General features: G+C 30.5%; 1 protein-coding gene across 1 annotated transcript in view; it reads left to right on the plus strand.

The window, feature by feature from the left end:
- LOC144837720 (uncharacterized) overlaps positions 1–13,764 on the plus strand; it is a 56,850-nt gene that overhangs the window by 20,408 nt on the left and 22,678 nt on the right. The window contains exons 5-9 of the mRNA XM_078692953.1: positions 3,802–3,944; positions 5,341–5,563; positions 5,826–5,953; positions 6,553–7,249; positions 11,420–11,551. Coding sequence (XP_078549079.1) covers positions 3,802–3,944; positions 5,341–5,563; positions 5,826–5,953; positions 6,553–7,249; positions 11,420–11,551 — 1,323 coding nt within the window. The remainder of the gene's footprint in view (positions 1–3,801; positions 3,945–5,340; positions 5,564–5,825; positions 5,954–6,552; positions 7,250–11,419; positions 11,552–13,764) is intronic.

Below are 13,764 nucleotides of genomic sequence, written 5' to 3' on the forward strand. Positions count from 1 at the left end.
AATATAACATTTATAAACAAACATTTGATCTTATTCTTTAATATAAAACATCAAATAATTCGCTATTAAATGAAAAAATTGAATTTAAATTGTTTCTACAATCTAAATGTATCTTATTTTATGAAAAGGAAGTTGAAATGATACAATGTTTATTGGTGCCAGAGGAAAATTCACAAGAGACTTACCCTAAACAATGATTTCATTCATAATGTAATGTGAACCTAGTCTAGCATACATTTTGTCTTATTTAAATTGCATAGTACATTATATAAATAGCCTAAGGCAACACTGTGAAATACAGCATAAGATACACATTTATATTATCTGAAAGCAAATTACTGAAAAAAACTTAACTATCGTCTGAATTAGGAAATAGTTGAAAGAGAGAAGAGAGTATTCTATTCATTCATAATTACTTATAAATTAATTAATTCTTCCAATTGATATATTAGTTTGTTTTGACTTTTGCATAAATGCTTAAAGATAGATATGTCTTTCAGGTTAACTAATTAGAACAATTTATTTAGAAAAAGCTTACATTTATTGTTTTATTATATTTTTTTTATTAAAGCCATGGGCATTTAAGTTTTTAATTCTTTCAAACTAGAACAGGTGTCCAAAATTAGTCAGTATACTTTATTTTAACATTTATTCCATCAGTGGCATATATAAATGCAGATGATATAATAATAATAAGCAAGTAAATAGTAATCACCTTCATATGTTACCTTTAAGGTACACAGTAGCACAACAACATATTTGACATAAAGTTCCCTACAGTTGATTTATAATATTACTTTTTAAAAGGACATGTTTAAGTAGTTCTACATTGGTTGATTAACATCTCAAATGTCTACAGATTCACCTCTGTATAATTTATACTATTTACTATTAGTATTACATACTGCTTCTACTTGAGAATGAGTGGGCTGGCTACCACAACAAAATTTATCACAGAACTAATAGTACGGCACAAGGGGCATTGAACAACAAAGTCATAAAAATATTCAACACAAATACAAAATTAAGTTACCATATTTATTTGAATAAACGCCCCGCTTTGAATAAACTCCTCCCTCAAATAAACGCCCCCGCCCCCCACCAAATAGAACGTCATTTGGAATAAACTCCCCCTCTCCTCAAATAAACGCCCCAGGCCTTTAATTTTTCCCTCAAATATACATCCTGCCACATGCATATACAAATAACATTGAATTATAAAACATTTCGATTTGAGTGTATTTGATTATACATGTTACCATATTACACCAAAAAAACGGCTCCCTCAAATAAACGCCCCTCTAAATACTCTCCCGAACAATAAACGCCCCAGGGAGTTTATTCAAATAAATCGGTAAATCAATTAACATTTTAAACTTTTATTTCAAAATTGAAATCTGTCCAAAATTTACTTTAGAGATATTGTAGTTAAAATTTCACAATTTCAAGCTATGAATATCAGATTTAGCAATTTATTTGATTAAACTTAATGTACTACACAAAATTGAACTCATATGGGAACTAAGTTTCTGAATAATCATTTGGATAATTGAGACAATTAAAAAAGTTCAACACAATATATTATAAATAATAATAAAAACTATAATCAAATAAGTATGACTAAAAATTTGGTTTGGAATTTTGTATTCACCTCACTTTCAAGCCCATAGGCAAGATAGGTTCGAAGGTTTCAGTCTCCACTAAACTCCCTCAAAACTACACCCCCACCCGCCCACGCACCACTCCACACCCTTTTCATGAATTGCACTTTTCAACACAATACCAGTATAGCAGCAGAAGTATAAATAGGCCTAAACTAGTCTAGCTCATGGCAGTTTTTGCCTCTTTTGAGAAAAAAAAAAAACCTGTAACATGTTTGACTAACTTCGCATTCAGATGTCATTGGTCGAACATCAGAATGATTGTCGGGCATGATAAAACAAAAGAGGAAGTGTGTTTACTTGGTAATCAAGGCTAATTCTCGTAGAAAAGTGACTTTCATTTTTCCTATCAGCTTATTTCAGGTGCTATAATGAATATTGGTACAAACTCATTGCAATCAATTAATCTACATGTACAGTTTTTAATTGAATTGACAAAAAATGTGAAACAAGAGAAGAGAAATTGTCGGGTTGTAAAAACAGTAGAGGCAAATGAGTGGTTGAAGTTGACCTCTAATGAGTGGTTGAAGTTGACCTCTAAATGAAATTGCAAGATTATGGTAAAATAATTATATATAGAAAGAATATCTAATATTTCATTTTTTCTTTATAGCTTGTAACATAGGTTTTTTCATGTCAGGATATATGCAATGACCTCTAAAAAATTAAGGAAGATTATTATATTTATACTACACAGGACTAAAGTTCACCCTAGCAAAGTAGCAATATTGATATTAGATTTGTCATAGTGATAGTTCAAAATTTTAAAACTAGCTAGTGTTTGCTGGTTGTAACATTTGAAAAAAATTTTACTTTTAGTCTAGAAAATGTACTTTATCTGATAATTCAAATTGTTGTATAATTAATTACAGTAGAACCCCAATTAAGGGACACCTTCAGGACCCACAGAAAGTCTCCATTTAATAGGGATTTTCCCTAAATAGGTGGGGGGGGGGGGGAGGGGGGAGGGCAGAGAGGGCTTCCCTTCTACAAGTTTGCTTGTTAGTTTGGTTACTCATTTTGCTAGTTAAGAATTGTTTATTAGTGGATTAAAAAGTAAATTTATAACCATGTACTACGGAGCTTGTTTTTCATCATGGAGTTAATTTGAATAATTTTGTGTTTAGACAAAATGCAAATGTAAATGTAGACAAACAAACAAATCAAATATATAGACCAAAATCACAGGTATTTTACGATACCAGTTAAGGATGGACTACAATAGAAGAGACTATGAAATGAAACTTGAATCATCCATTTAGTGCCTTTGGCAGTCACCAGTGCAGGAATGACACATATAGTATATTTAATATGGCCAACAGGTGGATATGCAAATTAGGCATTCAATTATTTCACTAATTACCAGAGCAATTATTTTTATACATTGTACTAAAATCTGTAACTTTAGACACCTGTCTAGTGCCTTTGGCAATCATCCATGATATTCAATATGGTTAACAGGTGCTTATGCAAATTAAATATTCAAATTAACTATTCAATTATTTCACTTTTACCAGAGCAATTAGCTAACATTATATAAAAATCTAACATTTTAAACACCTGTTTAGTGCCTTTGATTTGACATTATATATTATATAATTTTATAATTCTACGTCACCTGTCCGAGAAACATGTCAGGTATCGTCACCATTTATCTTTATCTAAATATATATATATATATGTTGTATATAATAAAATTATGTAAATTAAGCGAACAGTGTTCAGAATATATAGGCCACATGTACCATTGTATTGTTTTTCATTCAAGTTCAATTGAATTGAAGAGGTTAACAAAATCAAAGATACACACGACCAAAGTACTAGCATATGCCTACATCCAGTCACATAATAATTATAGAGTCATGAATATCCATCTATTTTTTATAATTATATACTATTCTAATCTACAAGATTCAATAATTTTAAGGACGTTTTAACTAAAACAAAAGTGATCCTCCTTACATGTGTTTATGTACAAAGATTTCAAAGATGTTGCTTCCTGGTTTATCCATCAAAATTCACTTGAAATAAAAATCATTATGATTGATTTAAATTTAAATAAATGGTAACGAAAGCGAAAGTAATCCAGAACAGACGTTGTAAAATTTGTAAAGCTGATAAAACATGTTTGATTTTATAGGTATGTGACTGGGTTACAGAATGTATTTTAGAAAGCTCATCAAAACAGACCAAGAAAGCCGTCTTGAGTCTATCTGAAGTGGCGTCTGCCTGCTGGAAAATTGGAAATTTTAATTGTGTCATTGCGATTCTACAAGCCATAAAGTATGTAAACTCAAAATACCATTCTTGATAACAAGTGATTGTTAAATATTTCTAAAGTCATATTCCTTAATAAAAAAAAATGTAAATGTTTGGTTAGTGATAAAAATAAGTTTAACCATCAACAAAAATCATTTTTAGAAACCCTCCCTTGAGGGTCCCTCCTTTCCCATAAAAACAAATGAGAGAGAAAATATATGTATTAGCACTATGGCAAACACTATGCAGAGAACCTTTTTAAATGGAGACTTAATAAGTAGGTCTATGGGAATTTAATATAATTTAATAAATTTGTTACCAACCAATTTAAGGTTAAATAATTGTTATTTTTTAAAATAATTTATTATTTTATTTATGAAATTTGGCAGGATGGCAGTTCTGATTTTCAAAACTGACAAGTTTAAAAACCAAAAAAAACCAAACCAAATAAATAAATAAATAAAATAATGAAATATAAAGACTCACTGGCGTATCTTCTCTCAATCGGTGACAATGTGACAAAAGCATGTGATGTGCCCATATATGGACATGATGATGTCATATCACTACCATATTTGGGTATATCACTACCATATTTGGGCACATCACACTTTTTTGTCATACTAGTTAGATGACAGTGCATTTTCAATGTACCATTCCTGATAGTTAAAATAGTTTAAACATTTTTTAAAGCACTGATATTTAAGTTGATAATTATATCTCTAAATAAACTACTGTGATTACAGCTTGGCCAATTAAAACTCTACAATCTGTTTTCTTGACTAGCTTACAATACATATTCATTGCTTAACAACTAGAACACGTACTGTGGTTTATAGTTATAGATTTTGTGATTAACTCCGAGTCATAAAAAATACAATGTTCATATAATATTAATGATCAAGTTATTAAATTACATAAAATATGAATTACATGTATTTAGAGACCCAATTGTTTTCTTTGTTCTTTAAGTTCTTAACTTGTCTTTCATGATGTAGTGGGCGGACTCGTTTCCTAAACTTACTTTTTTGGGTTGTTAACTAATATCAATTTGTAATGTAATAATAGAATTGTTGTCATAGTGAAATTTATTTATTATTGCCATAGAAACAATCACTTAAATAAATAAATATCCAATATTATTACCTTCTGAGGTACGCATAAAAATTGATAATTTTTAAAATGTGTTTATTGAATATAAACTGTTGGTAGATTTTCTTCAATTGTATTACTTGGACATAAACTATAAAGACAGGTTTACGGTAGGCCTACACCATGCGTTTCCAAATAGGTAAAGTTGAGAATGTAAGTAACATATAAAATGGAGTCAATGTTATCATTAGTAAAGCGTTAAAAGATTTAACTGTGTCTTAAATACAAATCATAAATGTTTAATTGAAAAATTAAATTGTATTGCCAGATCACAAAAAGTAAAGAGCATTCTTCCTGATGCTGAACTTGAAAACCCGATAATAAGTGACCTAACCGAAGCTTTCTACGGAGAGGATCAGGAATATCTACAAGCACTTGACAGGGCCATAGCCATCAAAGGCTGCAAAGTTGTACCTGTGTTTAGATGCTTTTTAAGGGACCTAAAAGATATATATGAGGATACACCAACATTATTACCCAAATCAGAAGGGGTAAGTCAAATATCAATTTTAATATATTTCTGAGAAAATAAACAAAAATCATGATGTGGTAGAAGGGAAGCATTTAAAATTGCTTTTTACTCAGATTACTCATTAAATGTAGATTATTTTAAACTGATTTACACAATTATTTGTTCACATTGAAAGTTTACAACATTTTTTGAAACATTACGAAAATAATTTCCACTGGCTGTCAAAATGATTTATTTGAAACCTAATTTAATTGACTGTGACTTTTGATCCATCTCACTAGGATGAAGAAGATATAATTGACAACGACAGTGAAGAGGGTCATATCAATTTACAGAAACTGCAACTAGCTGAATGGGTTCTACAAGACATAAGAGCATGTCAACAAAGTAAAGAGAGCGATAACATGAGGTATCTTAATTTGTTACTTTTCTTTTGCTAACATTGATAGAAATATTTTTAAAAAAACAATAGAATTGGAAATTAAAAGGATAATAGATGGAAGCCTATTATGCAATGCAAGTGGTTCATTGCTATCGTCTCAATCTTCAGGTGTTAAGTCTGTGTAAACTTCTAAATTGTTAATCAATGTCAATTAAGTTGGTTATGTAGGCCTAATGAGCATAGGGTGGAGGTGGGGGGAGAGGACCACTCACTAAATATCAATAAATATAATTTTTGTAGATAATTAACCCATTCCTAAAACCAGTGACGAACGTTTCATGATAGAGATGGCAAATTTTGGCATTTACATTCACTATAAATTATTTTGTTATCTTTATTTCATTTCATTCTGGTTTATTTGTAAAGAAAAAATTAATAGGGGTGTCCCCTGAATAGAAGTTGACCAAACATATTGCCTTTCATTCGTTTCACGGGAAAGTGTCCTCTTATTAGGGGTGTCCCAAAAGTGGGGTTCTGTATACAAGTAAGAATGTTCAGTACCATGCATATATTTTGTTTTAAAATATTTGAATAAACAAAAATTTAAATAAATTTGAATCTTCTAGTGATATCTCGGAGAAAGCTGAATCTTTATCAACATCCTATTCTAGTGGAATAAACGAGGAATGCGATTATGAACCGATTGCAGTCGTTGAATCCTTACACGGCATCGAAGTGGTACCAGCCAAGCTACTGGAAAACAACTTGCACCAGTTACAATTCATGCATCATGGATCTGCCGCCGTCCACTGGGAGAGCGACAACAGTCGATCAGCTATGTGCTCGTTAAGTCTGGAATCCAGCAATGCCATACTGATTTGGAACAATCTAAAAGATGGACCAACAAACAGACTTCCGAACCTGACTATGTGCAATAAGTTTCACCAGTCACAGGTGGTATTTAACACAATGGAAGAAGGCTACCTGAATCTTATGTATGTCAAAGATGTCTTTTTAGGATCTATGGATGTTGATATTTCTACAGTGACCAAACGCCACAAATTAAACAATTTGAATCACGCAGAAAACTGCATTGTTATTCAGTACGGCTGTAGTATCACAGATACGAGGACACTGACCTTTGTTTTACCGAAACACACAGCTTATAACTGGTACATCGGACTTAAAGCAATAATACACGCTCTACAGAAACTCAATAAGTCAAGCACTGATAGGCGGTTTCTATGGTTACAGAAGGAATATTTGCGACTCTTCTATGAAGGTGGGAAGTTGACGCCACCAACACCATTTGATGCCATAAAGGTAAAGCAACATTGTATGGCTTACATTTTTATTTTTGTTCATGGTCTGAAATATTGTTTCAATAAATATTATTCACATGTTCAAAAACGTATAACTATATGATTGAAAAATACATTCAGAAAACAATTGCATATTACCCCTTTCACATTGACTGGAGTTTAACTATGTGTTGTGAAAGGATAGGCAATTATTTGCTCTTTTTTTTTTTTAATTACTTTTTACAATTATTTTTATATATTGCTTAAATAATATGTCAACAACAATCAATCTGACATCAAATCAACTATCAATTAACTACAAAAAAACAGATTGTAATGACAAAAAGAAATTGATTAAAATGATATGTCTGCAATGTTTCCTTTCCATAATTATGCAAATTGTTTGTACAGTAGCTCTAACATTGTATTTACAACTTCCTTTCAACCAAAAAAATATTACTGTATCGATCCAACATCCAACACAATAAACACTACACCACCAAAAATTACATTCTCATTTGGAAGAATGTTAGTACTGTTTCCTTTAGTTTCAATCAAGAAAAATGTTTTTATATTTCAACATCCACCCACACTTTAAAACTCTACACCAAAGACTTCACGCAAAATGTGAATTTCATCACAATCATTAAATTCTAAAAAAGAGGTTACGAACACAATATACACAATTGAGAAAAACTGCAAAGTACGACCTAATTATAAGGGAAGCAAAAACTAATAAGTTAATAGCCTCTGCTGATATAATAGTTGTGTCAATCCAATTATTTTAATTGGATACTTGGCAATGAAATTAATTAATTTTATAAATAGAGAACTAACTAATACTCAGGAAAGTATATAACAAAGTGTGTCATACCAAAAGTACAAAGTACATATTTAAAATCCTGAATGATTATTGCTTACTATGAATTCAGGTGAAATATGTTTATTGTTATGTATAGAAGAATATAGGATACAATTAAAAAAAATTAAATAAATACACAAATGTACCACAAAATAGAAAACCATTACCATTTCACATTGACTATATCCAATAAAATCATTAAGAATTCCCTGCTTTCCTACAAGACAAAGAAACCTATCTATGACTCCGACCCAGTCCGCCTACTATAATTGGGAACTTTATTTATCTATTTATGATGACCTATGACATATATTGTGTCATCGGTCTACCATCAACCAACAATCTTTCTCTCTTTTTCTAGCCCTCTTAGATAGAGTATGTCTGCTTGGAGTGTATTTTTGAGTGGCTGTATAGTCCAATTTGTGATTTGCATTTCTGCTAAGAGATAGGGCAGACGTAATCGTCTGTTAAGTCGTGCTTGAGTTTTGACGAACAATATACCAATAATCAGTAATGAATGTCCCCTGTCCCTGCATACTAACAATGAATTTTAAACATGACTAATTCCTAAGTTTTTCAGTCATTACAATTCCAAAGCTTACTATTTTCAATTGATTGATTGACATACTTTGTAATACAGTAATATGAGGATGAGCAATTGTTTTGCTTATTTTCAATTGATTTATTGACATACTTTGTAATACAGTAATAAATATGGGGATGAGCAATTGTTTTGCTATCAAAATATTTACTCTGGTTAATTCTGTTTTTAACATTTGTTCATGAAAACAAACAAAGCTGTTATATCTTTCATAAAACTAAAGAAAATATTTTTTTAGCTTTACCACAAAATATATATACACCCACTGTATTTAATTTTGAATTTCTAAAGAAATAACAGTACCCTGGTTATGATTCATGAACAAATGAGTTGGTCGTGTAAATAAACGGCTTTACAGTAATTCCTCATAATTCTAAAATAAAGAATACATTAAACTAATTAAACTTCAGCCATCTTGCATTTATGAGTCATACAAATTAATTAGTTTAAATAATTGTTCATTTTTATCCATAAACCACAATCCTCATAGGAGAGCCACTGTCACCTTCACATGATGGAAAATCTTGGCGTAACTTATTCTAAATTTTATAAATAATTTTCTAAAACCTAAAATAGATTGATGATAAGCTTTAAACAAATCTAGAACAGAAATGAAAAATTGAGTTTTGATGCTAAATTTTGACTGCATTTATACATATAATGCAAGCTGATTAAAAAAGAGAAAAACCAAAGTAGTTTTGTTTTAAGAACTGGTATAACTTAATCCAGCCTGAATTTTAGATTAATAATCGACCATTGCTTTTTACGTTTTGGGTTGATTTTATGATATGCGGCTCTAAACATTTTGAAACATTATTTATATTTTACAAATTGCATTTATTTTTCTGTGTTGCATTGATTTTATGATTACACCATTCATAAATCAATAAATAATATATAATTGATAAATTAATGATACAATACAAATTTAAATGTACTTAAATGTTAACATAAATGTGTATGTCATGGAAGTATTACAAAAATCAGATTGATCTTTTTGGCTCTGTTGATCTTTTTTAAAAACACTTTTGATTTGTTTATTTGGTGCTATGAATTCATGGGTTTAATTGTATGCTTCAGTTTAACATGCTCAGAATAACGCTTTCATTGCTTATCGCATAAAACCAAATTGAACGGACAATGACACATATTTAAGCGTTTTAATTCCCGAAAACTTCACCGGTAAAACACTGATCTTAAGCTAAGACTTATACAAATTCTACTACAAGTTGAATTCTAAATCGGTTTTTTTTTTACTTCGTTGGACTTGTGATTTTGAGGAGATAGATTTTCTTTTTAGTAAATATGCAATATCATACATAAGACTGATATATTCTAGGTACGGTACTAAATCAATTGACTAATTTAAATTATAATAAATACTCATTAGTAGGCTCTCAATATTGTGCTGAAAATAAACAAATGCATTTCTCACTAGCCTTAATTTTCATTAAAAAACACTTTGTCATCCAAAGATTTTCACTGGAAAATTCATTGCACTATTAATATCCACCATATTAGAAGATTATACTTTGTGCAGTTCAATTCTACTCTCAAAAGCCTCATTTGCTTTGGACTTTACTTTCCGGAAAAAATCCAATTCACACAAACTACAGTTAGGATGTTTATACTCTGTTAAACATAGCCGCACTGCTGGCCTTTTGTTGGAGTGAAATGTGCCTACTGTATAAGACGATTAGCTGGCCTGGAAAGATTTTGTATTTGTTTGTCAGACATATGTATATTTTGCTATTAATAGTCCTTTATGTAAATCAGTATGTGATCTGTAAAAATAATAAAATATCCATCAGTATTGTATAATGAAATTAGCAAACTACTCAAGAAGTTCATTAACTGATCACATTGGATTACTATGAAGCCCTTATGAATATTATAATATGCTCTATGAAAATTTATACTAATCCTTATGAATATTTATAAGGATATTTTAATTTCCAGTACACATTAATTCGGAAAGATAAAATCAAATATAAACTAATTATTTTGCGAGAAAATAAGTGCAAAGAGAAGGTATGTATTATTAAAAAAACAAGCACTTTTCAGAAAAATGTGGTGAACACAAGAAAAGCCAACATTTGTTTTGACTAAACCATTAGCAATTTTCCTGAATTGAATTTCTGCAAAATCTAATGCATTAGACTTGATCAAAGATCAATGGATAAAACATACTTCAACTAAAAACTTTAAAAAATTATAACTAAATAAAACACAAATGCACTATTCTAATAGAAGTGTTATCACTTAAGTAGGTTGTCTTGGTAACAATTACATCATAGCCTGATAAAGACCTCACTTTTCAAAAACAAAAACACATTTTAATTAACGATAATGTTGTACATAGGCAGATTTGTTTAGTAAAATAGTTCTGCATTCATTTAAAACAAACATATTATTTGTTCTAAACAGTGGAATAACGGCTATGAGAGCTGACTGGCTAAACCCAGGAGCCCCAGAGCTTAAGTGGCCCAGAGCATGAACAGCCCAATGCAACTACCTTGGAGGCCCCCGTTAGGAGTGCTAAACCAGGGGCATTTTTCCCCTGTATTACACCAGGGACGATAAAGCTATCGTCACCAATTCCAAGCATTAAGTGTACGTTAGAAACAACTCTCCTACTAATTGCTTGTAAAACCTTTTTATTACTTCATACATCTTGTTTGTCATTAAAATTTAAAAAAAATGTTTTATTTGTTATTAATTATTAACAGGTATTTGGAGGGAAAAATCCCATGTTACAGAAACTACCAAGTGATAGGTCATCAGGATGTGAGAGCATTCAGTCTTCACCTGCTATGTCCAGACGACTTGTTAAAAAGAAATCTGCAATCTCACTTGTGAAGGTAAAGAAGAAATATTTCTTGACAGTTTTAAATATATACTTTCCCAATTTCTTTTTGTTTTCTGTAGATAAAATGTATAATTTTGTTATTTATTGTCAATTATTTTCATCCTAGTATTAACAAACTAAGTGGCTGACCCACCCCAATTATGAATTAATTATTACCATTACCATAATGAACAACGTTACACATACTTTATTCATGTTGTTAATACTATTAATTTAATAGCGTTATTATTTATACATATTTTCATACCTATGCCTCCTCTGATTAGTCTTTACAGCAAAGGTTCTAAAGGCACAAATCATATTAAAATTCTTACACATAATAAACACCCACTTTACACATACTTCAACATCATGTTTAACCACGTCTCACCTATAAAGTAATTCATAAACACATGTACATGGCGACGTCGGCTGCCTTTATTCATAGATATAACTTACAAATGAAATGAAGCAGAACACATAATTTTGCAATTTTCAAGAATAATTGGTGGTGAATATTTCCCTTAAGATTTAAATTCTTAAAATTAATTACCTGTATAATACTCATAATGACAAATGCCTACTATGCAATGAGATTAATTCGAATATGATTTCCCCACTGAGAGTTGTAATCTTGTTTTTTTATAAACAAAAACAACTAAAAAATTAATGAGAATTTTTACTATGAATCAATAGTTTTACTCAAAAGTCAGAAGAATCCAGAAGTTTATAATATGATATTCTTAATGACTTTAATGGAATAATTTGATTCTCCAACAGAGAGTTGTGATCGTGTTTATTTAAAAATTAAAAAAAATTGAAATAATAAGATGAATGTTGACCATCAAATATTATTCGATAATGCTTTAACATAATTCTATAATTAATATAATACCAGTAAACAGCTTAAGGATGTTGTTTATTTCAAATGGAACAAGCACGAATGTGCGATACTCGGGGTACAGCAAAAGAAGCTGTAATGACGTCATAAGACCGGATGTAACGTCACACATACACATCAATAACCTCGCTACCAAATACCATCTTCGAGACGTGATATGGCTGTATCCAGTTTGAAATTAAAAAATCTATAGATTTGAGGACATGCCCCTGTAGTAAATTCATGCCAAATCCCAGCTCAATACTACAACGAATAAAAGAGGAGTAGTACTTTATAAGTCGCACTTTTTACTCAATAGTGTCCGGATGGAAGAAGAAGAGGAAAAGATGAGAGAGTCCTAGACTCAGGTACCCCGAGTAATAAAACGAGATATACTCTACCGGTATATCATATTACGTATACAGTATATTTCACCATAAGTTTAAGAAAAATAGGTTTCGCCAGAGCTCGAACCGGGGACCTTCTTCGTGTTAAGCAGACTTGATAACCACTACACTACGAAACCTCTTACACCAAAAATGTGGGTTACACAAAGTTTTTTAATCCATTTAAATTACAAATAAGTATGGTAATAAGCACAAAGCAAAATAAACATGTGTAAAAGTGATAATTACCGATTAAACAAAATAAGTATTTAAAAAAGATATACTGTATATCATATTGCATATACAGTACTTTTCACCATAACGTTTAAAAGGTTTCGCCCGGTCTCGAACCGGGGACCTTCTACGTGTTAAACAGACGTGATAACCACTACGCCAAGAAGCCGCATATAACAACATAACGCTGTGGTGTGTGTCGCACATTGTGGCTTCTTAATTAAACAAATTAATTAACAAAAAAGCATGAATGTGCGATACTCGGGGTACAGCAAATGAAGCTGTAATGACGTTTGTTTATCAATATGGAAATATCACCAAATATTTGACAAAACAAAACAACTTTCACAAACACTTTATATTTATACATTACTATTTTGAATTCAATTGTTGTGATTTTTGTGATGTGAAATTACACGGCTTGTTTGTAGCAGAAAATCACAGATCCTTTCATTACTCATCTTTGCATAAAATTCATACTTGCTCTTTCAAAAGCTATTTACTTATTTTGTTCTAAAACGATTCAACATCTAAAATATTGAAATCAAAAGTCGACATCATCCACAGTCTGAGTTGAATGAGAGTGTCGTGACACAATGTTTAAACCATTGGTAATCACCCTTTTATGGTTTAAGTGTTATTCAGTTGTGAAAATGTTATTTCATAAATCTGAAGTTTTCTGTAAGAGGATATACTTAAATCTTTAAAATTACAGTATAAAAGCAA

Source organism: Antedon bifida, chromosome 3 (assembly GCF_963402885.1).
Source record: "Antedon bifida chromosome 3, ecAntBifi1.1, whole genome shotgun sequence".
In the NCBI taxonomy this organism is placed as follows: Eukaryota; Metazoa; Echinodermata; class Crinoidea; order Comatulida; family Antedonidae; genus Antedon; species Antedon bifida.